This window comes from Tiliqua scincoides, chromosome 3 (assembly GCF_035046505.1).
Source record: "Tiliqua scincoides isolate rTilSci1 chromosome 3, rTilSci1.hap2, whole genome shotgun sequence".
NCBI classification, from domain to species: Eukaryota; Metazoa; Chordata; class Lepidosauria; order Squamata; family Scincidae; genus Tiliqua; species Tiliqua scincoides.
The window spans coordinates 6709512-6736471 of NC_089823.1; the positions used below are offsets into that span (position 1 = coordinate 6709512).

A 26960-nucleotide genomic window follows, 5' to 3' on the forward strand; every position below is an offset into this window, starting at 1 on the left:
TAAAGGCAGCAAAGAAACTAGAGGGGGGCTCTACTGTGTGTAGAGGCCGTAGGAGCTGTTTAGTGTATACCAATGCTCTTGGAATACACAGAGAAGCACACACCCTGTAGGGAACAGGTGTGATTTTTTTTTCTGAATGCACCTGTTCCCCTACAGGGAGTGTGCTTCTTGGTGTATAACAAGAAAGAAGCTTCCCTAAGCAGTTCTCACAGCCTTTTCAACCTAAAAGCTGTGTTGGGCAGATTCTGACAGCTTATAATAAAAAAAGGAAAATGCAATTCTTAGCTGCTTACGTTATAAATGGATTCTTCAACATCTGTTCCAGCTTGGCCTTAACGGGGTGGTAGAAAAGAGGAAGAGAGAACAAGATAATTTGCAACTTCGACTGGAAAGACCACAGAAAAAGTTTCACATGTTTTTCAGACTTGAAAGCCAATGTTCTCAGCACGCACCACCCAAGCACAGGATCTAAGACCAGGTGCGGAATTCTGCAACCCGCACCATGTTCTCTGACTATTTTGCCTGTGGCTGAGAACAACCTTTAAAGGACAGAAATCCCAACACCACACTTGGCGTCCTGTTCCATAACCGAGCAGATCTGGAAAGTCAGGGAGGCTGCTACTTCTTTGAATACAAATCTACTTTTCGGCAAATTTAAAGACAATTGCTTTTGGCCATAGCATTGGGGCTGTTCCACCATCAACTACGAAGCAGCTATGCCATAAGCTAACATGCTCTGAGGAACCAGGACCAATCACACATTGCCACTTCAAATGCAGCAATGCAAATTTTTAAGCCAGAACGTGCAGCTTGCTGGTTTGTACAGCAACAGACTTGTGACAAGTCTGGCCTTTTGCATGGTGATGTGACAGGGAAGCGTAAGAACTGAATTAGGGAATCAGGCCAAAAGGTCCATCTCGTCTAGCATTGAGCAGGCAAACTTTAATTAGGCGATAGCCCTACTCATGGTTAAACCTATTGATTATCTCCTAATCCTTTTTTTTTTTAAAGCACTCTGAAGCTCTGGGAAGCCCACATGCAGAGCAAGATGGCAGCATTCATGCCTTGCTGTTTGTCCCCAGCAGCTACTAAGTGAAAGGTATACAGTACAACCTCTCATAATGTGGGGGATACATACCATCAAAACTTAAGCACCATGTGATAACACACTATAATCTATAACACACTATAGGATGTGTTAAAGATTAGGCTGGAAAATGGCACTGATTGGTTCCTCACCTCCTAGAATCCACTGCTGTCATTAGCTACAACAGTTGTCAGGCCAGGGCAAACAGTGCTGTAATGACTCAGCATTATGGGAGGCACATGGAGGGGCTATTCTAAGTTATCATGACTGTTAGTCTCCAACAATGGGAATTCTCAGTCTCTTCACGCAACTACACTTCCCAGGGTTCTATGAAGGAAGCCATGACCACCAGCTTAAAACCAGCTTCAGGGCACAGGTGGTCTAACAACTGTTACAAAAGGCAAGCAAAGGTCCCATCATTATGATGGAAGAAGAGCTTTGATAAGGGTGTCTATGGAGTGCAGTCCATCACTCTGTGACATACTGTACCACTGCCCCTGAAATCCCTGGAGGTCGAGGATAGACAACCTCATACAAAGATTGTAGGGAAGGCAGGCAGTCCATTATATAAGAATAAAGATGTACAATGAGGGCAGGAAGACACAAGTGAAGTTGGCACAAAATCTGTATCCAAGCTCTGGTGGATTCACCTTTGGGAATAAAGTCTGCTTGTCTACATAGTGCCTCATCCTGCCATTTGTATGCCCCAAATTCGAGTTCTTGGTCACAATGGTGTGTGACGGAATGTTGGGAATTGGCTCCAGTGGCATAGCTAGAGGGAGGTGCAAAGCACTAAGTTTTGCAGGGAGCCTCACCTTGACGTGCAAGCAGCCCCTCCCCTTCCCCTTCAGAGTCATTCCCAGTAGTGGGAACAAAATGGAGGCATTTGCCTCTCCCTGCATTTGCCTCCAGTTTGCTCCCACTGCCCAGAATGGCTCCAAAAAGGAGAGGCCACTTGCACGCCGTGGCGAGGGTCCCTGCAAAATTTAGCACTTTGCTCCCCCTCTAGCAATGCCACCAATTAGTTCTTATCTACAGAGAGAAAGGTCACAGACAACTGTATTCATCAAGCAGATACTCTATAAAAGCTTGTAGCAAATGCACAACATTTATTTTTTTTACCTCTTGACCAGGGGCCACATATTTATGAAAAAGTTCAACATCACGAGGACATTTGGACAGCACCACGTTGGTTACTTTCTTGAAAAGATCCTCCATAACCTAAACAACAAGGGCAGGGAGCAGGAGAAGGAGATAAGGTTGTCGTTACCATTAGTTGAGACCCATTCTCCACTTCCGGTTTACAGTGGCTCGCAGTAATGACGAATGCAACATTTATATAGCTCTTTGGAGTGAGTGGCCAAAGCACTATCCCGTTGTATGGTTATCAACTCCCCTGTACGGTAGGTCATTATTTTCGCTCCCATATTGTAGATGGATTTGGTGGCATAGCTGGAAGGGGGCGTAGCGAACGCCTCCATTTTGCTCCCACCACCTGGAATGGCTCCAAAGGGGAGGGGCAGCTTGCACGCTGTGCTGAGACTCCCTGCAAAACTTTGTGCTTTGCACCCCCTCTAGCTATGCTACTGGATAGATTGCTAAGCCTCCCAAAACCAACCTGAGAGTTTGGAAGCAAGTATTAACCCTTGCTAACTGGGTAAAGAGGCACTTTTTCAAGTGGGTGCCCCTCTTTTATTTAGCAGGGGGAGAGTAACTGGCCCACCTCACCCCAGCAGTGTTTTTTCTAGTGGCTGTCTGCTGGTGTTTTGCATCTTTTAGATTGTGAGCCCTTTTGGGACAGGGAGCCATTAGTTATTTGATTTTTCTCTGTAAACCGCTTTGTGAACTTTTGTTGAAAAGCAGTATATAAATAAATAAATAAATAAATAAATAAATAAATAAATAAATAAATAAATAATAATAATAATAATAATAATAATAATAACAACAACAACTTTATTTCTACCCCGCCTTTCTCCCCGAAGGGACTCAAGGCGGCTTACAACATATTAAAAACAATTTAAAAAACAAATAAAAACATATTAACACATACTAAAAACAGCAGTCAGAGTAAAAATAGGTAAAAAGAGCATAGAGCAGCAGCAAGTCATAAAAGAATCAGGCCTGTAAAAAAATATTAAAAGATGTTAAAAAGATGTTAAAAGGCCAAGAACTCAGAAGGCCTGTTTAAACAGAAGGGTCTTCAGGCCTTGCCGAAAGGTCTCAAGAGAGGGAGCCATTCTTAAGTCAAGGGGAAGGGAGTTCCATAGCGTTGGTGCCACTACTGAGAAGGCCCTATTTCTTGCAGCCGCCCCACGTACCTCCCTAGGCGGCGGCACTTGTAAAAAGGCCTTCTCTGATGACCTGAGAGGGCGAGCCGGATTGTACGGGAGCAGGCGATCTCTAAGATACCCTGGTCCAGAGCAGTATATCCCTTTTAAGCCAGGGATCAGATCTAACAAACCTGTGCAGTAAGACAGCTAATTAAAGCATTTTGATCTGAGACTTTGCAGGTGATGTGGATTGTGATTTTTTAAAAAAATAATTGTTGTCCACCCACTCACCATCTTGTGCCACCCACTTGTTTCCCCAATTACACACACAATTGTTTCGTGCTCTGGAAACTTGACTGCTGGTGTATGGCAAAGCCGTGATGGCGCAAGGGGCCCGAAAAATGCAAAAAGATGCTTTCGTTTCCTGGAAAGAGGAAGCTTTGCCTTTCGTGCATGCAAATCTACATGGTTGACGATTGCCAGAGCTGCTATTTTGGTTTCTTAGAGTTTGTTCCAAGCACTCCCCCCCAATTACAAGATAAAATAAGTCTAGTACACAACAATATTTGAGAGACCTTGTTCCAGATACCACTTTTTTGGAAAAAAAAAAATACTTTTTCTGAAAAAAAAAATAAACAGGAACTTATCCATCAAGAAATAACATATCATATGACTCAACATAGCCCAATGGTGGGGGGAGAAAATCATGTAAATACTCCTCCCTCCCACCCCACATCTTTTAAGTCTTCTACAGAAAACTACCTTACAAAATAAATTGAGTTTCCCCCTCAATTGTTTGATGGAGAGCCCAATCCTAGGCCTGTCTACTCAGAAGTAAGTCCCCTTGTAGTAAATGGGGCTTACTCCCAGGTACGTGTGCACAGAATTGGGCCCAGAATCAATAACAAAGAAATGGAATCTGGTCACCTAAAAACGAATACAGATAGTTGAAAGACATTCATACTTTTAATACTGGAAGATATTTTGTCTTGTGTTAAAGTTTCCCAGACTCTGTGAAACCAAAATTTAAGTTGTTTCCATTTCCAAAGATCAGTGTCAGGAAACTTAGTAGTAAATGAACAGATATCAAATTAAGAACATAAGAACAGCCCCACTGGATCAGACCATAGACCCACCCAGTCCAGTCTCCCGCATCCCGCAGTGGCCCACCAAATGCCCCAGGGAGCACAGCAGATAACAAGAGACCTGCAAGGCCTCCTGGGAATTGTAGTTAAGAACATAAGAACAGCCCCACTGGATCAGGCCATAGGCCCATCTAGTCCAGCTTCCTGTATCTCACAGCGGCCCACCAAATGCCCCAGGGAGCACACCAGATAACAAGAGACCTGCATCCTGGTGTCCTTCTTTGCACTGGTATTCTGACATAGCCCATTTCTAAAATCAGGAGGTGGAACATACACAGCATGGCTTGTAACTCATAATGGATTTTTCCTCCAGAAACTTGTCCAATCCCCTTTTAAAGGCGCCCAGGCCAGATGCCGTCACCACATCCTGCAGCAAGGAGTTCCACAAACCGACCACACGCTGAGTAAAGAAATATTTTCTTTTGTCTGTCCTAACTCTCTCAACACTCAATTTTAATGGATATCCCCTGGTTCTGGTGTTATGTGAGAGTAAAGAGCATCTCTCTATCCACTTTATCCTTCCCATGCATAATTTTTGAATGTCTCAATCATGTCCCCCCTCAGGCGTCTCTTTTCTAGGCTGAAGAGGACCAAACGCTGTAGCCTTTCCTCATAAGAAAGGTGCCCCAGCCCAGTAATCATCTTAGTCGCTCTCTTTTACACCTTTTCTATTTCCACTATGTCTTTTTTGAGATGTGGCAACCAGAACTGGATGCAGTACTCCACATGTGGCCTTACCATCAATTTGTACAACGACTTTATAATACTAGCCGTTTTGTTCTCAATACCCTTCCTAATGATCCCAAGCATAGAATTGGCCTTCTTTACTGCCGCCACACATTGGGTCGATACTTTCATCAACCTGTCCACCACCACCCCAAGATCTCTTTCCTGATCTGTCACAGACAGCTCAGAACCCATCAGCCTATATCAAAAGTTTTGATTTTTTGCCCCAATGTGCATGACTTTACACTTACTGACATTGAAACGCATCTGCCATTTGCTGCCCATTCTGCCAGTTTGGAGAGATCGTTCTGGAGCTCCTCACAATCACTTCTGGTCTTCACCACTTGGAAAGGTTTGGTGTCATCTGCAAACTTAGCCACCTCACTGCTCACCCCTGTCTCCAGGTCATTTATGAAGAGGTTGAAAAGCACCAGTCCCAGGACAGATCCTTGGGGCACACCGCTTTTCACCTCTCTCCATTGTGAAAATTGCTCATTGACACCCACTCTCTGCTTCCTGGCCTCCAACCAGTTTTCAATCCATGAGAGGACCTGTCCTCTAATTCCCTGTGGAGAATTTCAGTAGCCTTTGGTGAGGGACCATGTCGAACGCCTTCTGAAAGTCCAGATATATAATGTCTACGGGTTCTTCCGCATCCACATGCCTGTTGACCTTTTCAAAGAATTCTAAAAGGTTCGTGAGGCAAGACTTACCCTTACAGAAGCCGTGCTGATTCTCCCTCAGCAAGGCCTGTTCGTCTATGTGTTTTGAGATCCTATCTTTGATGAGGCATTCCACCATCTTACCGGGTATAGATGTTAGGCTGACCGGCCTATAGTTTCCCGGGTCCCCCCTCTTTCCCTTTTTAAAGATTGGTATGACATTTGGTAATGGTTACCAAATGATTACCATTTGGTAATGGTAATGACAAATTAAGGTAAATTAAGAGATATCACAGCTTGTATTGTGCATGCAGCACGGTGGCTCACCACAAACAGTGCACATGTCAGGGAGGACAGAGCCAAACAAGGAAGAAAGATGAATGAGAAAGAGTCTCCCATTGTTTGCGAATTACGTATAGCTAATCGTGTTTGCAGGGAAAGAGGTGTTGAGGGATGCGGAAGGATTGCACATGTTGGAGTTTACCAGTCTAAATGTTGACTGCAGACTCCAAGTTATAATGAACTTGGACAGCTTCCATCCTCTGCTATTTTCTCCACGGGATTTCAAACAGGGCAAATGAGCGTGCCAGGTTTCACTGGGATAAGATACTCAAAAGACAGAATACACTATGCTTTTTACAACTCTCCCTCCCACTGTGAAAATGGGTATGTGGTCAAGTTGCTATTCAAACTTGAAACTTAGAATCATGCCACAAACATGTCCACCAAATGTCATTCTGATCTCTTCATGTTCAGATCATGATCATGTGATCCGAAAGAGCAATTAAAAACGCAACTGGTTTGAGGATAATAGCTGAGGGATAATTACCGAGGACAGTTATTCTCAATAATTCCTCTTATTGAGGATAATAGGAAATGGCCAGTTTAGATTCTCTTTGGCACCACTCTACTCTCTGTAAGCCAGACTGGAGGCCAGAACTATCCAACTCCCCCTTGGAAGGTCAGGGTCTCCCAACAGAATTCATATGACCTAGAAAAAAGGGCCTCACAGCAACACTTTACATGTGTTTCGATAGTATGAAGTCACTGATGTGGTGGATGGGGGCAGGCACCATTGAAGACTTTCCCCTTGCCTTATTCACTTCTCAGATTCTGCAGAAAGTCGCCAGCCAGCCGAGTTTCAACTCTCCTCGCAACAGATTTGTCCTTGTGAAGTTCTTATTTTTGAGGAAACCCAGTTCCTGTTTCTTAAAAATCACTGAGCAACCTGGATAAAAATAGTCTCGGAGCTGCCCTTAAAGTCTCAATCAGTGCCACTTTTTTTCTTAAACCATTCTTAAAAACGGGCTGGCTGTTCAGTGCTTCTCACTGAGGGCCATTAACCCTAAGCAGTCTGGCACTACAGATGTGTGTGTGTTTTGTTTTGTTTTTAACCTTAAATAACAGTGTGTTGGGGTGGGGGGAAAATAGCAGAATTGGGACCAATGTGCACGGTGGGATGCTTAACCCTTTCCCATCACACCACATTTCCACTGAAAATGGTCACTCAAAGCTGGGAATAGCTCTGAGAGGGAAGATTAGAATTGAAGCAAACCTCCTAGAACAGTGTTTCTCAAACTTTGGGTTGGGACCCACTAGGTGGGTCATGAGCCCATTTCAGGTGGGTCCCCATTCAATTCAATATTTCATTCATAATATATCAGACTTGATGCTACCATGGTATGTGACTGCATTTGGGGAAATGTGACAGACCTGTACGTTTAACAAGCTACCAATGCATATTCTTTTAACAATGAGAGTAAATGGGACTGACTCCTGGGTAAGTGTGGGTAGGATTGCAGCCTAGGACTGTGAAAAAATTTTCTGCTTGATGATGTCACTTCCAGTCATGACACCACTTCCAGTGGGTCCTGACAGATTCTCATTCTAAAAAGTGGGTCCTAGTGCTAAATGTGTGAGAACCACCATCCTAGGGCAAATAGCCAATTAATTAATTAACCCTAATAAAAACTCCTGATGACAACCCACCCCTCATGATCTGCGGGATAGGGAAGTGAATGGAAGGACAAAAGATTATAAGCATCTGAATTACTGATCATCCATTCATTATTTTTTTTTCAAAACTCTTGTCAACTCTATCCTAAGGTTCAGGATAGGTATGAGTTTAAAATCAAACACTTAAAAAAAAACCCCAACACACCCTCAAGTACTGAAATACATCAAACAAGTAAAAACACCTTTACTCACTAGTCTCCCCCAACTGGTACCTTACCTGCATGATATCTTGAAGGCTTTCAGCAAAAGAAATCTCTGCCTCCACCATGTAGAATTCTGCCAGGTGCCTACGACTTTGAGAATTGTCAGCACGAAATGTTGGACCAAAAGTGTATACTTTGGTAAATGCCCTGGAATAAGGAGGGGGGGGGGGATAAAGACATAATATACAAGAGATGCAGCCAACTAGGACTGGGCCTGGGAGATGGAAACACATGTAACTCTCACAATTCCTACCCCACTCTCCACCACTTTCCCCCACAAAGGCAGTTTCTTTGAGAACAGGGAGGCGACCCATCAACTGTTATTTGGTCCAAGTGTTTAGCACACCACGGCCAACGGCATTATTCAAGGTACATCCAGTTTATTCTGGGGACACTGCATCACCTCTATGGTCCACCACTTGTGATGCCACTTCCAGGAGACTCCTGCAGGTTCTGTGGCTCTGTTCTAGGGCAACTGTCTGTAGTAACAAATTGCCAGCAGAGGAAGGATGAACGGACAATTTGTTACTACAGACAGTTGCCCTAGAAACAGAGCCACCGAACCCAGAAGAGTTTTTCAGCAATTTTCAACCACCGTGCTCCAAACTCCCACCTGTGCATTGCTGTCGCTGCCTAGAATGGCTCCAAAGGTGAGTGGGAGGGCCACTTACACGGTGCATTGCAGCACCTGCAGTAAGTACTGCAGTAAGTAAGTACGGTTTTGCCCCCCCTCCAGCTATGCTACTGGAAGGGAACAGAATAGCTATATCACCAACTGCACCTGCTGTCTATCTCCCCTAATTTGTACACAAGTCCAGCAAGAGTGGGAACTCTAACACAGTTCTCCAGTAGCCAACCCAGCTACTCCTCTGGAATAGAGGACAAAGGATAAAGAAAACAGGGATGGTGGTGCTAAAATTGTATCTCTAAAGCTCCCCTTCCCCTCAGCAAGCTGGCCTGGCACAGATTTAGGTATTACTGCAGTAATCTACATTGTTACAGACTGAGCTCCTAAACCTGAAACCAAGAATGCTTTGCAGATTTTAATTAAGGCTGAAAAGATCACTGTATATCTGTATGCTGCAGATAAGAAAATTTAGGGAAGAACTGCACAGAGTGGAGGGGATACGGAGGTTTTCAAAGCCAGAAACACCACTATGTTTCACCTTTCCCCTTCTCTTCATTTCCCATCACAGTCTTCCATTAGCCCCAAAATCCAGTAAACATCAAGACCATCACAGTGACAATTCTAATCCAGTGAAAGGGCACCACCAGCAGAGACCGTTTCAAGGCACTGGTGCAAGCCATCATTCTCACGTCTTGAGCAAACTGGAATTTTCCACCAAGAAACAAGGCAGAATGCCTGGCCAATCAGAATTAAAAAGCAGCAACAGCAGCCTAATTGAGCCAGCCAGACTTCTTACTGGCAGGGGAACACTTTCCCACCCTGACCAGTCTGCCAAGGAACTGCTGAATACTGCAGAGTCACTTGATGGGTGACCGCTAACGTCGGGCCTAAATCTGTTGCAGAATTAATTTAGGACTGTTTTGCATACAGCGCCATCAGCGCTGGGCTACATTTATTATCACAGACGTACTCTCACTCTTATCGCATGAATCCTCAACACGCTTTATGTCAGTACTCCATCAGCCTCGATCCCTGATCCCTTTCTATCGCTGCCCAACCACCAAGCTTGCAGAGCTACCTTTCCAAGCCTCGCCTTCCAGCCTGTATCGCCTGCTTGGCTACTCCAATTGCTTCCTCTCTCTGAGCCTGAACAATAAGTTCAGGACAACCACACAGCAGGGTCGTTCCTTGGGGACGGCAGCATTTCAGAACATTGCTGAGGGGTGGCATGTTTGAGCACCCATCCCTGGTATCTCCTAAACATCCCACACACAAAATCAGCACATCAGAGAGAATGCTAGGTTAGGAACACTTGTCCCTGAAGTCTGTTACACATACTTATATGCTGTACATCAGGAATGTCATACATAAGGCCAGCAGAAGCTCTTTGTCCAGCCCATGTGATCATTCAGCTCTTCTAGCACCATCACTTCTGCCAAGGCTTTGGGAAGGAGATATGGAAGTAAGCCTCAGAGGCAAGGAATGATTCGGGGAAGGGGCAGACGAAGAGGTCTGACAGAGGGAGACCAAGGCACTGAGAGTCCAATTATCATGGGGGCTGCCCTTTCAGCAGCGCCACTTCTGCAGACATGTCACTTCACAAACCACCTCTCAGCTGCTGACCTGCAAAGTGATGCCTTGGCAGAAGTGATGTGGCTGAAATGTGGGGTTTTTCCCCATATCTTGAAAATAGGATCAAGATTTGCATTATTTTCTTCTTCTATAATTCTTCTATGTGAGTGCAAAATGTTAATTTCTGGCCATCTGCTTAATGACATCACTTCCTGCTTAATGACATCACTTCTGGCCCCCAGCAGGTGCCATGAATGCTGTCTGGCCCACTGTATGAAACAAATTTGACACCCCTACTATATGTCATCAACCTCATTCCCAACCCCCCAAATTCAGTAGTGAGCTAACTAGTGTTTACCTCCTGCCCCCGGGGGGCCACTGTGACTGAGAAAAGTTCATTCCCCACAACATATCCGAGAATGGCTCGAGACTGCAAATGCAAACCAGTTTCAGGCTCACTTTACTGTCCTGGTTCCCAGATAAGGAGCTGGGGGGATTGTATTCCTCCTGAAGTGACTTCCTAAGAGGGGACAGTCAGACCCTAGCACAATAACAAGCCTGAACCCAACTTTGGGGTAAACTACTTTCAAATAGTTTTGGAGCGTAAAAATGTGCCCAAAAGCAGGGGTGTCAGACAAATTAGTTTGTGGAACTCTCTGCCACAAGCAGTAGCTATGGCATCTTGCCTGGATGCCTTTAAGAGGGACAAATTTCTGGAGGAGAATTTCATTACAGGTTACAAGTCATAGTAAGTATGTGCAAGCTCTTGGTTTTAGGGGCAGGCTGTCTCTGATTGCCAGATGCAGGGGAGGGCACTGGGACGCAGATTGGGTCTGTTGTCTTGTGTGCTCCCTGAAGCATTTGGTGGGCTGCTGTGAGATACAGGAAGCTGAACTAGATGGGCCTTTGGCCTGATCCAGTGGGGCTCTTCTTATGTTCTTATATGGCCCATGAGCCAAGTGGCTCCCAGCAGAAATTTATCCAGACCCTGTTATAATTAGGCTCTCCCAGCATGATAATTGGGTTCTCTCATATCTTGAAAATATGAAACTCTCCCAGCTTTCTCTTCTGTCATTTACAGTTAATGAGTTTCTGTGTGAGAAGAAAGTGCTTATTTTTGACCAACATCTGCTTAATGACGTCACTTTCAGCTTCATGATGTCACTTCTGGCCCTCAGCAGACACCATGAGTTCTAATTTCGGCTCGCGGCTTGAAATGAGTTTGACATCCCTGCTCTAAGGGGTTGCCTCAGTTCTTTATTTCTTTGCTTTGATCCAGGAAATCCTCACAAATTGTTTGTGTGAACTGCCCCCTCCTGGATAGCCCAAGGACAACACATCTCCTGGAAAGCACAAGAGGAGCCAAAGTGAACAGTAGCCCAACAGATAGAAAGCAGACCTTTCTTGCCTCCTTAAAATCTGTTATGCATCTTAGCACAGTGTAGACTAGTAGATTTCAAGTTTCATTCCCTCAGGGCAATGACTCGACATTCCTTACACTATGCAAAGCCTCTGGAGTGCAATGTGTCTGACTACTACACTTCTCTACCCAGCGTGTAATTAGTCTGTGGAACTCCTTGCCACAGGACGTGCTGTTGGCATCTGGCCTGGTTGCCTTTAAAAGGGGATTGGACAAGGATTCTGCTTGTAACCTGTGATGGACTTCTCCAGAAATGTGTCCAATCCCCTTTTAAAGACAACCAGGCCAGGTGCCAACAGCACATCCTGTGGCAAGGAGTTCCACAGACAAATTACATGCTGGGTAACAAAGTGTAGCAGTCACACATTGAGCTCCAGAGGCCCAGAAGGCTTTGCTAAACCTCTCTCTCTCAGGTGACAGTTTACTACATACAGGGAGCTTTCCCTGTAGAGAAGCAATTTACAAAAAGAGTTATCTCCTCCTCAGTCCCAAATGAACACAAGAACAGCCCTGCTGGATCAGACCAAGGGCCAGTGGGTAGATTAGACATAGTGAAGAGGTACCCAGTTGTCCGAAAAAAGGACACTAGATGGATTCAGACAAGCTGTTAAAACACCTTTGTTCTTATTAATACAAGCATGCGGGAACCTTTCCACTAACAGCTGTTTTTCTTCTCAGGAGATGAAAAAAATAATGTCACAAAGCCCTCAAATCTCTAAATCGAGCTATCACATGGTAACTGCACCAGATGGGCAACTTAATTAGCATAATTCCTGCCTCTGGGGTGGATTCAGACATTGAGTGATGAACACCTTCATTGCGTTAAAATGTCCTGCTTGTCAAGCTCCTACAAACAGCAAGTTGTACAACATGGCTATACAATATGAACACAATCGCTGCCCAACTCCACCGAAAGCCATGGCTCTTAAGATCTAAGCAGATTAAAAAAAAGAAGTATAGAGAACAACCTCTACTTCCCTGTAATCTGTTTAAGATCTGGCCGTTAAAGCCCTTTTGAAGGCTATAAATTTGGAATGCCATCTTGGCTCTGAAGAAGAAGAATTTCTCACAAAGGATAAATATAGCTTGTCTAAGTTTAGTTTGTGTATTTGATCCACTTAAAATGCCTGCTTTTGTTTTGTTTTGTTTTTAATAAGAAAAGAACATGTTATTAAAGAACAGAGTGCAAAACAGTAACATTACGTCCTGTACGCTGAGAAGTTCGGCTGTTTATTTTTTCAGCCAACACGGGGGAAAAAACAAGAACAAAATGACATCATAAGGATAATTGTTTTGGAGAAGAGACCCTGGATTTTTCCAATTCGTTCTCCTGCTGTGAGAAATAAGAGTCTGATTTAACTAGAGAGGGGTTTCACTGTAGTGCTTCGCTCACTGGCCCTATAGGACATCTGGCCAATGGAAATTCGAGGATACATTTTATAGGGCCAACCTCCAGTTGGGATAGGGAGTGTGTAGGCTTGCAGATCATACAGAACTCTTTATCAGATTGGAAGGAAGGGACAATTCAGCCTGCAGTTTATATCGTAAAAGACTGCTTACTAGCGCTGAGTCACTGCGCTGCTCTTGAGTTTTGCTTACACAGCCGAAGCCCGTTCTTGTCAACCATGAAAGATGGGAGTAATCCCAAAGCCACTGCTGTAGGAAGGCTTTCACACAAAACTGCAGAACTATCCCAATGGTACAGAAAAATCCTCCGATGCAAGAAACAACAGTGCATCTTAACGGTCAACAAGAACAGTTTTCAGCACCCAGGTGGCTCCCGTTTTCTGACAGCCCTGGTCCCAAAGGGATATTTGCATGTATATGCTGGGAAGAAGCAACCTGATTCCTGCCCTAGTATTCCAAAATCCACTGAGTTGGCCTTCACTGATCAGATAACCCGGAAGTTCCACCTGCAGGCAAAACTTCTGACATGCAAGGAAAGGCACAGGTGACCCCAGCATCATCCAGTCTTAGTGACCAGAAGCTAAGCTGCCATGCTCCAGCACCACCTCCTACAAGGTTCCAAAGGAATTGCCTTGCCTGCCATGGGTCCTTTACCTCATTTTCAGAATACCCACCAACTTCCCACCTCGGGCAGCCTTCTTAGCTTGCCTCTTCACCTGCCTGCCCATTCCACACCCAGTTGAACAGATTAATTTGGCCCTATCCCTCTCTCCACGACTGTTTCCATTTGCAATTGGGCTCCAGGCCTGGTCTGTGAGCTATATCCGACAGATATGTTGATTTTTTGACGCTACGGACCTCTCCGCATCCTCACATACCAGTGTCGTCATGCATTTCAAAGTGTGAAATTAAGTAAATCCATACCCAGCCATTACTTCCAAGTGAAGTTGACCAGAGACAGTCAGAAATGCAGGAACGTTGAAGAAGTGGGGGTTTTCTCCAGGTACTCTCTCCTTGCTTGCAGGCTAGAAGAGTTGGACAACAACAACAAAAAAAAGGTATTGACAACAGGACTCAAACCCTGAGATTACTTCTCAATCCCCTCTTCCTAAGAAAAGCAAAAGAACAATGCTTTGAACCTCCTTGTGCTCCAATATCTGTCTGGGGCATGGTTTGCAAGAGGAGCTTGCACTTCTTATTATTAGGGCTGATGAAATATTAAAAGATTGAGGGCACAATCCTATCCTGCACTGGACCAGGCTTGCACTATATCCAGCGCAGGATAGGGACCCAAAGTGGTTCAGCCAGAGGTAAGGGAAACTTTCCCCCTTACTCTGCATAAGGCACCCTGGCCCCTATGGGTCTCCTTGAACTTGCACCACCTCCTGAGGTGGCACAAATCTGAGGTGAGCAGAGTGGCTTGAAGTTGCTCCGAGCTCCCTGAGAACAGGGGTTGGGATCCAGCATAACTGCCAGAACCCAGCTCCGCCTCCTGCTCCCCACCCGCCCCCAGAGCCACCCACAACCCACCCTCCCCCCCACCCCAGATGCCTCCCTCCCACCTCCTCGCCCACCCCAGAGTCTTGCATTAGCCAAGCTCAGCTGATGCAACACTCAGAGCCTCTACTGGCATGGAGGCTTATTCCAGCCTCCATGGGTCAGCCTTGCCGACTCCCAAGGAGGTGCAAACATGCCTTATGGCATGTTTGCGACCCTACTGGGTCGGCGCAATGGACTTGTGCCTAGCCAAGTACCTTCTAGGACTGCACCCTTAATTATACAGGTCAACAAGCATTTCACCATCTCACAAGTTAGACCTACTCCTGGGTATATTTGGGGTGTCGATTCAAAAAATGGCATCACATTTATGCCGCAACCCTAACCAATTTTCCAACACTGACATAAGGGTAATGCAACTTTGAGGTAAGGGAACAAACATTGCCCTACCTTGAGGAGGCCTCCATGACTGCCCCCCAGCTGCAGGATGCAGGACATACCCCACTGGCACGGCTATGCCAGTGCTGGAAAGTTGGTTAGGATTGCGCCCTTAGTGTTAGAGCTACAGCATAGCCTTGTTAGAAAATGGTTCAAGCAGCTTCGTTGTGAGGAGACTGCTTGAACCATTCACTAATGAGCTGTTTGGACCATTCACTATCCTGTATCTCTGAAACTAGACATGATTGGGCAAAACTGATGCCATTTTTGACATCCCACGTTCATATGAAACCACCATATATTTCTGACCCTCAATTTCACAGGCCTTTGTTACCTTATGTAGCGAGAGGAATGGTGCAGGCTTAACCCTGAAGTGGAACTGTCTTACATGTGAAAACAGAAAGGGACCCAAAAAAAAAGAATCGAGGAGCTTGCAAGACCTGCCCTTAAAGAGTTCAATTCCAGTGGCGGGCGGGCGGGCAGGTGTGCGTGTGCGTGTGCGTGTGTGTGTGAAGGAAGGCGATGAAACCACAACTTTTAGTTGTGCCCAAGAAAAGGATTCTCAGACTCACCAAGACCTCTAACTGTCTCAATAGACAGATTCATCATGTCTTAAACAGATTAAGGAAGGCAGCCCCATTTAATTGGGCAAAACATTTTTAAACTTGTTTTCAAGATAAGGACTTGCACAGCATTATAATACCAGAGTTGGCACCAGAAAATTGGGCAGCCAGGTCCACCTGATCAGGTTAAAGGGGTGATAAGAATGTACATTTATGAACCAGTGAGCTAAGGCATTTTGGAATTACATTGCTTTTAAGTTTGCCTGTGATCACCTGCTTGCATTTTTTGCAAAGATCCACAACTGGGAACATGCAACACCTTGGCAGGTGGATCTGGGGGAAGAAGAGAAGCACCAGCACGAAGAATAAACCCACCCTACCCCCATCACGACAGGCCAAATTGTTATATGTTCACTGGGTATTTTGTACACACACTTGCAGATTTGGGTAATATCTGAACAGATCTTGAGTATCTGCTCCATCGGGAGATGCAGAAGCTCAATATATGGGGAACAGAATTTGTACATCTATATGCCAATTGCCCATGCAAGGTCATCATTCAAACACAGGTACAGTCTGCCTGCATCTTTCTACGTGACAAACTTATACTTGAATTTTCACGTGCTCACACCCCTCCCCCCCAAAGACAGAGAAAAAACAGTGTAAATAGCTCTGGGGACACTGCCTGCCCCAGAGTGAGGGTGAAATGGGAGAATGAAGCTGCTGTTCCCTAAGTCCCTGTGTGTCTCTCATATTGTGCTTTTTGTTCTTAAAGAGACAGGTTGGATTTAATTGGGCAACCTGCTAATGGGGTAAAAAGACACCTTTTAAAGTGTTATCCTCTTACATCCAGCAGAGGGAGAGCAACTGTTCTCCTTCACCCCTGCATGGCATCTTCTCCAACGGCTGTTGCTGGTGTCTCTTCTAAATTGTTTTTCAGAATGTGAGCCCTTTGGCGACAGGCCAGGGTACCATTTACTGATTTTACTATGTAAACTGCTTTGTGAACTACTCTTGTCGAAAAGCAGTACCTGTGTTCTTAATAGTAATAATTTAAGGTAGTTTCAACTATAAGCAATTTTGGCTTTACGTGCTGACCTCAGAATCCAACCCTCCCATAAGATACAGGTCAACTGTATATCACATCATGATGAAGCTACAGCCATGCCTCACTTATAACACAGGAATAGTATAGGATATTTAATACTTAAGAGAATTCCACACTCTCCCCATTTGACCTCCCATTCGAGTGAGAACCCCACTGCATTTGCATGGTTACTACAGTTCCCAATTAATCAATGTCACAGATTTGATCTCATTTTACCATACTATTTTAGCTTAAGTCACCTTGAAGGCATTTCTAACTTTGGCATTGGAAGGCATTGGAAAGCAGTCTATAAACAGCAAAAGAAAACAAATACAAATGCATATAGTGGCAGTCCCTGACAAATTGCTTCTCTGTGGCTAATGTCCCTATAGTACCTTATGTGACAATCACAAGGGTTGCCTGGTTCCATTGGTTGGAGGTGTAGCTATAGCATGATAAGTCATCACGTAAGCCAGGACCCATGTTATTGGCACATGTTACAGGGCCTGACTTTCCAGTGCAGACCACATTGCCACAGCAACTTATGAACTGGATCATGACCAAAGGGGCACAGAGCACTTCATTCTAGCCAGGGTTGTATTTCTTCTCTTCCTTTTCTCCTGTTAAAGGAGAAAATTGGCTTTCCCCAGAAAAGTTCCCCAACATACTTATTTAACATGCGCTCCTTTCTTCCATAGCAGAACTTAAGGAAGTGTACATAGGGGGTCCAAGGGTGTTTCTGCTCCTAGAATCTGAAGGGTGATTCTTCAGGAGGTCAGGAGGTCTGGTCTAGAGGGTAGAGCCTGAAGCGTTTGCCTGAAGATAACAGCCGAAGGTCACCAGTTCGAGGCCACCGGCACCGTGCGACCTTGAAGCAGCTGACAAGCCAAGCTGAGTTTTTCCATCTGCTCTTTGGCCACCCTTCAAGTAAGATATGAAGGATTGTCAGCTTGCATGGGAGGAAACTGTCACCAGTTTGAGGCCACCGGCACCATGAATGGTGAGACCTTGAAGCAGCTGACAAGCTGAGCCGAGTTATTCCACCTGCTCTTCGGTGTGAGCGAAGAAGCGTCTTGGCTGCCCTCCAAGTGAGAGATGGAGTTGCCTGTCAGCTTGTGTGGGAGGAAATAGGAGGCCAGAATGTGATACCAGATCATAAAAGATCCATCTGAAACGTTGTGGTTCTTGAAAGACAGAACCTTCTTCAACTGTAAAAATCCCTATAGTGATTTAGTATAGCCTGTCTATGTAAACCGCCTCGAAATAAAGTCTGAGGAGAATCTGATGACCATGAAAGGCGGTATATAAATACCTGTATTATTATTATTATTATTATTATTATTATTAAGGGCGACAAGGCAGGAGAAGGAAAACCGGGGCAAAAAAAGAGGATTTGTACAGTGGAGAATTTTTCCCAACAACAAAACGTTTTAAATAGCATGCACCCCCAATCAATGACATATCTTAAAAACTGGGCTGACGGGAGCAGAGGAGGACAGCTCGCGAGACTGCAAATCTTTCAAAACTCAGATCTTTCCTTAAACAGATAAGACAATATCCCTGCTACAGATGCGGAGAAGACCTCAGATTGAATAGAAGATTTCTTTTCTCTTTCTTTCATTGGCAGAAATGGACAAAAATCTTCCCTTCAGCCAATACCCCTTCAAGACTTCTAAACAGAAAACAAACCAAGGAAAAAGCACCTCATGCATTCCTTTTTTTATGAGAAGCAATTTGGAAGAAATGAGACAGAAAATAAATTTTAAAAAAAATCAGACAAAGACAAGACAAAGCCAGCCTAAAAGTCTAAGAGCGGCCCAGTTTTTTTAGACAGGCATCTCTGCAGAGTGGATCAGATGCAATGCCAATCTACGATGATATGACCGAGCACCAAGGAACGTGCAGAGTGTGTGCTTCTTTCCTTCTCATGTCAGGATCCCCCTCTCAGACTGCAGAAAACGACAGGTTGCCTTTCCATCCCAAATGGCAAACTATGCTTTGCCTTAGTTTATATTTATTTACTTTATTTTAATATACCACAGTACAGGTCACCCAACAAACCAGGAACAAACAAAAGTGGTCTGCGCGACCACCAAGTGGCAGAGCTCCGATGCTTCACCTGCACTAGGGCCCGCAAACGTGCCCTCCGGCATGTTTGCTACAGTGCACACTGGCAGTGAGCTGGCATGCATTGTGTAGGATTGTGCCCCCCTCCCCGAGTCCCTTCACGCCCCTTCTCTGCATCCTTGTCAGCAGCTGGTCAAGGCAGGACTGTTCCATCGCTTCCGGTGGGCAATTCTGTTTGGCTGCGGATATATGGAAGTTTTGAGCTGCAACTGACAGTTTGTCTGCTATTTTCCACAGCTGGCTACACCATCTTTGCATTTTTTCTCATCGATTAATTTTTTATTGTACATCCCCTTGAGTTGGCCCCTCCCTTTAGCAGGAAATGTTCTAAAGTAAATACATTTTTATATAAAAAGTAGCATGTGCTCCAATGGTATTTTATGGGCAGAGCCACGGAGGAGATACTTGGAAAGAGTTGTGTTAAAATACTGTCCCCACTTCTTAGTGAAAGTGTTTGCAAAACACAGGGGGGTTGACAAGGCTTCAAAAAGTGCCACCAAATTGCAGGTATAAAGAACAGCTGACTGAATGCTGGTTTTGTTCTTCCTTTCAAATGGGCTTGACAAAGATCCCCTTTGATGTCAGTCCTGTTTGTTCTCTCCTTTAAGCTCCCAGGAGTCGGTTAGCCTGAGGGCAGCTGAAAACTTCAAATCTAACATCAAGTGCTACATTTTTATGCCTCCTGCTAGGACTGGAGAGACACCATTGCTGGGCATCCATTTGACCAGCAAAATTGTTGTGCAAAAGTGATGGGTAAAGGACAGCCGAGACTGGGTAAAGGGATCACCATTTCCCCTGGTGGTCATCAGGGATCAAACAGACAAGATGAAGGATTTGCAAGCCCCCCAGGAGATTTCTGTGGATGGTATGCAAGGAGCTGCTGTTGCTGTATTTTGAAGCTCCTTCTAGTGGTGTGCGAGAGAGAATGTGCACTGCTGTTAAGTGGCAGATATCCCAAAGGGTCTCAGGCACACAGAACTACCAGCATCATTCTTTGGAACTTAGATGAGCAAAGAATAAAGGCTTGGGTTGAACAAGATCAGGGGAGGGTTTCAGGAGAGTTCTGGGAACAACAGAAGCTTGAAATACAGGCATCTCTTGATTTACATTTGATTAACGTGTTTTTGAAACATACACTTATTCCAGACTAAATAAGAACAATTAGGGATATGGTTATGTGTTTTTAAAAAATTGTGTGTGTATTTTTAAGTTGTTTTTACTTGGTCATCTTTTTTTACTTGGTTTTTTACTTGTTTTTACTTGGTCATCTTTTACAAGGACATCTGCAAGAGGGATCTGAAGGCCTTAGGAGTGGACCTCAACAAGTGGGAAACCCTGGCCTCTGAGCGGCCCGCTTGGAGGCAGGCTGTGCAACATGGCCTTTCCCAGTTTGAAGAGACACTTGGCCAACAGTCTGAGGCTAAGAGGCAAAGAAGGAAGGCCCATAGCCAGGGAGACAGGCCAGGGACAGACTGCACTTGCTCCCAGTGTGGAAGAGATTGTCACTCCCGAATTGGCCTTTTCAGCCACACTAGACGCTGTTCCAGAACCACCTTTCAGAGCGCGATACCATAGTCTTTCAAGACTGAAGGTTGCCAACAACAACTTGGTCACATGTTACTTCCTGAAAGCCTGTGAAAATGGAAGTAAAAAAAAAGCAAGTTGTATATGTATATGGCTAGGAGGACATCATACGGAGGACATCACAACAGTCATGTTGTGAGAATGGATGATGGCCGGATCCCAAAGGATCTCCTCTATGGAGAACTCGTGCAAGGAAAGCGCCCTACAGGTAGACCACAGCTGCGATACAAGGACATCTGCAAGAGGGATCTGAAGGCCTTAGGAGTGGACCTCAACAGCTGGGAAACCCTGGCCTCTGAGCGGCCCGCTTGGAGGCAGGCTGTGCAGCATGGCCTTTCCCAGTTTGAAGAGACACTTGGCCAACAGTCTGAGGCTAAGAGGCAAAGAAGGAAGGCCCATAGCAGGGAGACACACCAGGGACAGACTGCACTTGCTCCCAGTGTGGAAGGGATTGTCACTCCCAAATTGGCCTTTTCAGCCACCCTAGACGCTGTTCCAGAACCACCATTCAGAGTGCGATACCATAGTCGTTCGAGACTGAAGGTTGCCAACACAGGAGGACATCCCAAGTGAGTTGTGCCCCAGTTTCCTTCCACTGTGAATGCTGGACATAGAGTGAAAGCACAACCTTCAGAGAAAGCCAGTCAGGCATTTAATATCTATGGCTTACCTCGACTTGAAACAACTCCCCAGCACCTTCACAGTCATTGGAGGTAATTATTGGTGTATGAATGTGCATGAATCCATTTTCCTATAAAAACAGAAAGCATATTTTAGAGTTGCTGAAGGAGGATCAAGGGGAAAAAAATCTGAGAGAAAGAATGCCCACAAAAGAAAACACATATAGTCAAGGCCTTTACACTCTGCACTTTTGGAAACACAGCTATCTACTACTGCTTGAAAGCGAGATTTCTTTAGCTGTTGCGGCCCAAGAAAACCAGGAAGCTGACATCTTAAATCTCATGAGATTTTGCAAGATCCAAGATGGTGGTACCGGAGAGGGGGGGAAGAACAGGAACATAAGAACAGCCCCACTGGATCAGGCCATAGGCCCATCTAGTCCAGTTTCCTGTATCTCACAGCAGCCCACCAAATGCCCCAGGGAGCACACCAGACAACAAGAGACCTGCAAGGCATTCTGGGAATTGTAGTTAAGAACATAAGAACAGCCCCACTGGATCAGGCCATAGGCCCATCTAGTCCAGTTTCCTGTATCTCACAGCAGCCCACCAAATGCCCCAGGGAGCACACCAGATAACAAGAAGGCCTGCAAGGCCTCCTGGGAATTGTAGTTAAGAACGTAAGAACAGCCCCACTGGATCAGGCCATAGGCCCATCTAGTCCAGTTTCCTGTATCTCACAGCAGCCCACCAAATGCCCCAGGGAGCACACCAGATAACAAGAGACCTCATCCTGGTGCCCTCCCTTGAAGGAACTATTGACCCGGTTCTCCAGTATACCAGCCTCACCCTGACATCTTCTCAGCTTGCAACTCAAAGAGGCAGCACATCAACAAGATTGTCTGGCCTTCATGCCAGAATTTGTTTCTCTGCCATTTTGCTTAATTGTTCTTTAAATTTTTGTAGTATGCCACTCTGCAAATTTTGGCAAAAGAGCAGCTAATAAAAACAAAACAGAACAGAACAGCAAGTGGAAAAGCTGCAGTTAAAGGAAGACTATTTTGATTGTGATCTCCTATTTCATAGAGAAAGAGATCACAGCTCATGCAAGTGGCCACCCAGCGAAAGCTCTTTAGTTTTCCAGTCTGTTTTTTGCAAACACTTTTCTCTTCTCCCCATCCCAGTCCTGCATTTTACAAGCTGGCCACATCGTGTGATCTAAACAGACAGATTAGCACACTGGATTGGCATCCGTGTGGACCAGACTGGAGGTTTCTCTTCTCAAGTTGTACTGTATACAAAGGAAAAAACATTCTTGGGTAGAACAGTGAAAAAATTTTTCTGCTTCACTTCCTCTCCCCCCCCCCCCAGTCTTGCTGAACTATTTTGAAGGCAATAGCAACTAGATAACCACACTTACACATTGGCAGGGGCAACCCACAAGCTCCTCAGCATAATTCCAGGGGCTCACAGACTTTCACAGCTTGCAACCTGCATCTCTCCATTGGCATCTGTCACAAATGAATCTACCTCCACAGATGGCAAGTCATAGTCCTTGTAGGAAGGCCTTTCCCCTCAGCGGGGGCTCATCAGAAGACTTTTCCCCTCTATTAGACAAGTCAGGCCTTTGTACACTGATCTATGCATTCATTACAATGAGCTCTGCTTAGATTAGCTCTACTGGAAGATGACTTGGAAGCTCCAATTGGTACAGAATGCAGCGCCTAACCTTCTAACCAGTGCCGAGAGATGCAACACATTTATCATGTACTGCGTCTGTGATGTACTTGCTTCTACCTTTGAAACCTTGCACTGCATGAGATCCTCATCCCTTAAGGACTGTCATCTCTGCCCATACAAGTCCTCCTTCCAAAATGAGGTCTTGTTGTCTTTACCACCCACATGGCAGAATAAATATACAGAATTGTCCTCTAGCTGAGTTTCGCCTATGATAGGGGTCTCTAAACTTTTTGGCTGAAGGACCGCATCAAATAACTGGCACAGTGTCAAGGGTCGAAAAAAATTAAATATTAAATTTAAATACATTAGAGATGGAACTTGAATGAATGGGTTCAATGTCCTGAATTTCTCGAAGCACCAACACAGCCCAAGAAATAAAGCACACACTTAACTGGACTCCCATCCCCCCACCCCACAAGCACAACTCTGGTTGTATTTGGTCAACTGGGCCACAGGCTGGCAGGGGATCAGAGGCTGGCCGTGGGCCAGATCGAGGCTCTCCGTGGGCCGCATTTGGTCCCCGGGCTGGGGTTTGGAGACCCCTGGCCTATGCTGATCAGGAGCAGCTTACCAGAGCTTCAGGCAAGAGTTTTTCCTGGCTCCAGCATATAGATGCAAGAGATGGAATGTGGGACCTATTGTCACAATGCTAAAGTCCCTTGTCTGACTGGCCACAGTTGGGCCTGGGCATTTCCTGGAATAGCCCCCCCCCCCCAATAAAAAACCTTCTCCAAGCAGAAGTTAGAAAAGTTACTCGTCTGTTGCCCTTTGCAAAGTTGCACATTTTACTCAGAGGCCTGACAAGAAGACATTTTCAGCAACCAATCTGCTAATGTTCAGATGTGATTTGTTGTTTTTGTTTACATGTCTTCGGTCAATTTTTGGGTTTTGATGTAAACCGCGCTGAGCTGGTGAAAAGGCAATACGCGAAGTATATAAAATTTGCTTAGGTGGTCCAGAATGGCCCACCCACTGAATGTTCCTTCATACAAAAGAATTCCCTGTGCAGAAAAGTAGCATCTCAAGAGAACAGAGTTCAAGCCTACCTTTCTTCCCCTCATTTTCTATGGGCCAGACACAGACTTTTTTGGGGGGTTGAAGATCATTCAGTCACATAAGTGCCCACTTACAATATAGCCTACACATTGGTTTACTATCTCAGCAAGCACTAGACTTGAGTGCTTATAATAAGGTTATGGTTATCAACAGCTATCAGCCAAGATAGATAAAATACAGCCTTCACACTCAGGGGCAGTCAACCTCTGAACAACAGAGGCAGGCAACAAAAAATGGAAAGGAGAGGGGTGTTGTCTCCCCCACCTGTTGGTAGGCTTCCCTGAAGTTTCTGGCTGCCCACTGTTGGAGACTGGAGACTGGACTAGATGGGCTCTTGATCTGACTCAGCAAGGCTATTCTTAAGGTAGAGAAGAATATGAGCAGGGAGAAGGACTTTCAGTGCTGTTTACCCCAATATAGGCAGTCCAGTTATACTCCTCTCCTGGGTTTTAAAGAAATGCAGATACAAAGCTTTGGACATCATGCTTACAATTCAGTCATCTCACTGTTAGCTGGTTTTTCTGTGATTTTGGTTGTGATTGTACTGGAGACAAGTTTATTGTCTACACCTGCCTCCTTCTGCCTGACTTAAGTCAGATCCAGTTTTAAAACACATATATCTGCTGCTGTTCTATTGCCACTGTGGCTCTGAAGTGGTATCTTCAAACTGGAGTTATAGATGTGGAGATACTGCCATCATGTGGCCAGAAACCGAATATTCTTGCCAAAAACTTATTAATGGTTTTCCAGAGGAGAACAACAGGAGGGTAGTAGTTTTATTAAGGCCATCTAAAATATCAAAAATTCTCCAGAACTCTCATTTAGGCTTTATCTTAAGCAAAATAAAGGTGACAGGAAAAAAAAAGAGAGAAAAAGGACTGGGCATGATGGAAAAGTCTACTGTTTGTAAAGGTAAAGAAACCCTTTTGGGACAGGTCAAGAGCAAGTGTCATGAAGTTTCCCCTTTCTCCTGGTACTCGTACAAAGATGCCACTTTCTTCAACTTGGGGGTCAAACACTACACACTCAAGCTGCTCTGAGCACTGGTCTTTTCCCAGCCATGACCCACACTATGAAGAATCTCTATAAAAATAAATGCCCTGCTTCTGACCCTTCAGACGTGGAAAGTGACAGAGCTTAACCAGCCACTTTGACTGCCCACTTGCAAGATAAAGCAGGATATAAATTTATAAAATAAACCAGTCAACCTGACATTATTGCAGAGGATTCAAGAACACCCTCACATTGTTCATGGGATGCGTGCTGGGCTAGAACAGGGATCACCAAACCGCAGCCCTGTGGGCCAGATCTGATGTTCACGAAAAGCTGTTGGGGCTTGGTGCTTTCTGTTCCGCTCTGCAGCCTCCTATCTTCGTGGTCAATTTGTCCTAGAAACTCGCACCGGGTAGTCGCTTCTGCTCAGAGATGGCAGTGTAGAGTCTGCTGGGGCAACAGGCAGCAGAAGCCACTGCCTGGCACGAGTTTCCATGATGATGGGCTACAAAGGAAGAAGCCATAGCATGGAATGGAAAGTGCCATGCCCAGATGGCTTTTCATGGACACAGCAGGCCACGGTTTGGAGACCACTGGACCAGATGGACCACTGGACAAAGATGCGCTCAAAGACGTTGGATGCTGCTGGTGGAAAGGACTCTGTTGAGTGCCTGCCACGGAGCACAAAGAAGAAAGTCACAGATGATCTTTCAGTGCCTCGTTGATTGCACCTAGTGATCGTCAGAGAAATCCCATGTACACACAGTCGGAAATACAGTAAGTTCCGCTCTGTTCACTGGTGTTGACCCTCAGCACAGAGGGTTGCAGCCTGGGTCTTTGACAACTCATAGAAATAAGACTGAGATACCTTGAAAAAGGCGTGGACAGCTGAAGTCGCCTCACTGCGGATTCGTAGGAGCGCACTCAAAGAATTGCTTCGGCAGCGGATGTGGGGAAACTGCCGGAGATATTCTAGAGACTGGCATGTTTTGTACTTCAGGGGGAAGGTCTAAACGCAGAGAATATTGCAGGGGAGAGGAAGACAGAAGGACTCAGTTATTTATTGTCCTGTTTACCCATCAGGATCTATTAAGATGACATCGGTGAAGAATTAAACAGGGAAGCAGTCCAGTATCATGATGCATTTTAAAGCCTTTTATAACATTTCTGAGCAACAGAAATTTTCAAAGGAGGTATCCAGAAAACCCAAATAAAGCAAAATGATTAGTCTGTTGGCAGTAGCGTAACTAGAGGGGGTGCAAAGTTTTGCAGGGCACCTCACTGCAGTGTGCAGGCAGCCCCTCCCCTTCAGAGCCAGACATTCGCCTCCGTTTTGCTCCCACCCCCCAGCCCAGAATGGCACTGAAGGGCAGTGCCATTGCACAGCTCTGCAAAACTTAGTGCTTTGAACCCCCTCTAGTCACACCACTGTCCAGACATGATTTTCAGTAATTTTCAACCGCTGTGCTCCAAACTTCCGCAGCACACCTGCTGACCTTTAGCGGCACACCGGTTGAAAACCGCTGGTCTGTTTCTTGCAATTGCAGGTGCATCCACTGTGGCTATTACAGAAGATAAAATTTCTGACTTTGGCAAGCAAGAGGACGTACCTACCAAAACATCACAAGGTCCCACCACACGAATGTTCTCTGCCTCCAGCTCCACCCTCTGTCTTTTGTGAGGGCTTTTCACCAGCTTCCCTTGCACTTCTACAGAACTGCCAAAAGTCAGTTCCCTGGAACAAAACAAGAACGTCATTACATTGATTTACTGGTCCGTCACCCTTGCTCAGAGAAAGTCCAAAGACAATGGGCTTGGCATGGAATCTTGCCGGCTGGGGTCCTCTATGCAAAGCAGCAAGAGGACATATGTGGGTGGGTGGGTTACCAGTAGGAAGCCTTGCCCAGCACCTCTGCTTGAGTCTTCTCAGTACCAGGCAAAGACCTTGCCTATTTTCCCAAGCTTTTAATCTGGGATGGAAATCACTTTTAATTCCAGTTTTTGCTATTTCTTACTGTTATTTGTTTGCTCTAACCTACTTGGAAAATAGTCTTTCGAGACTGAAGGTTGCCAACTACTACTACTTGGAAAATATTTTTACATTGATAGGCAGGAT

General features: G+C 45.3%; 1 protein-coding gene across 1 annotated transcript in view; it reads right to left on the bottom strand.

Annotated features, from left to right (window-relative positions):
* Nucleotides 1-26960, bottom strand: part of NARS2 (asparaginyl-tRNA synthetase 2, mitochondrial) — a 40448-nt gene that overhangs the window by 10781 nt on the left and 2707 nt on the right. The window contains exons 3-9 of the mRNA XM_066621964.1: nucleotides 26459-26579; nucleotides 25713-25853; nucleotides 21106-21186; nucleotides 14064-14164; nucleotides 8127-8259; nucleotides 2210-2308; nucleotides 294-331 (exon numbers count right to left, since the gene is read on the bottom strand). Coding sequence (XP_066478061.1) covers nucleotides 294-331; nucleotides 2210-2308; nucleotides 8127-8259; nucleotides 14064-14164; nucleotides 21106-21186; nucleotides 25713-25853; nucleotides 26459-26579 — 714 coding nt within the window. The remainder of the gene's footprint in view (nucleotides 1-293; nucleotides 332-2209; nucleotides 2309-8126; nucleotides 8260-14063; nucleotides 14165-21105; nucleotides 21187-25712; nucleotides 25854-26458; nucleotides 26580-26960) is intronic.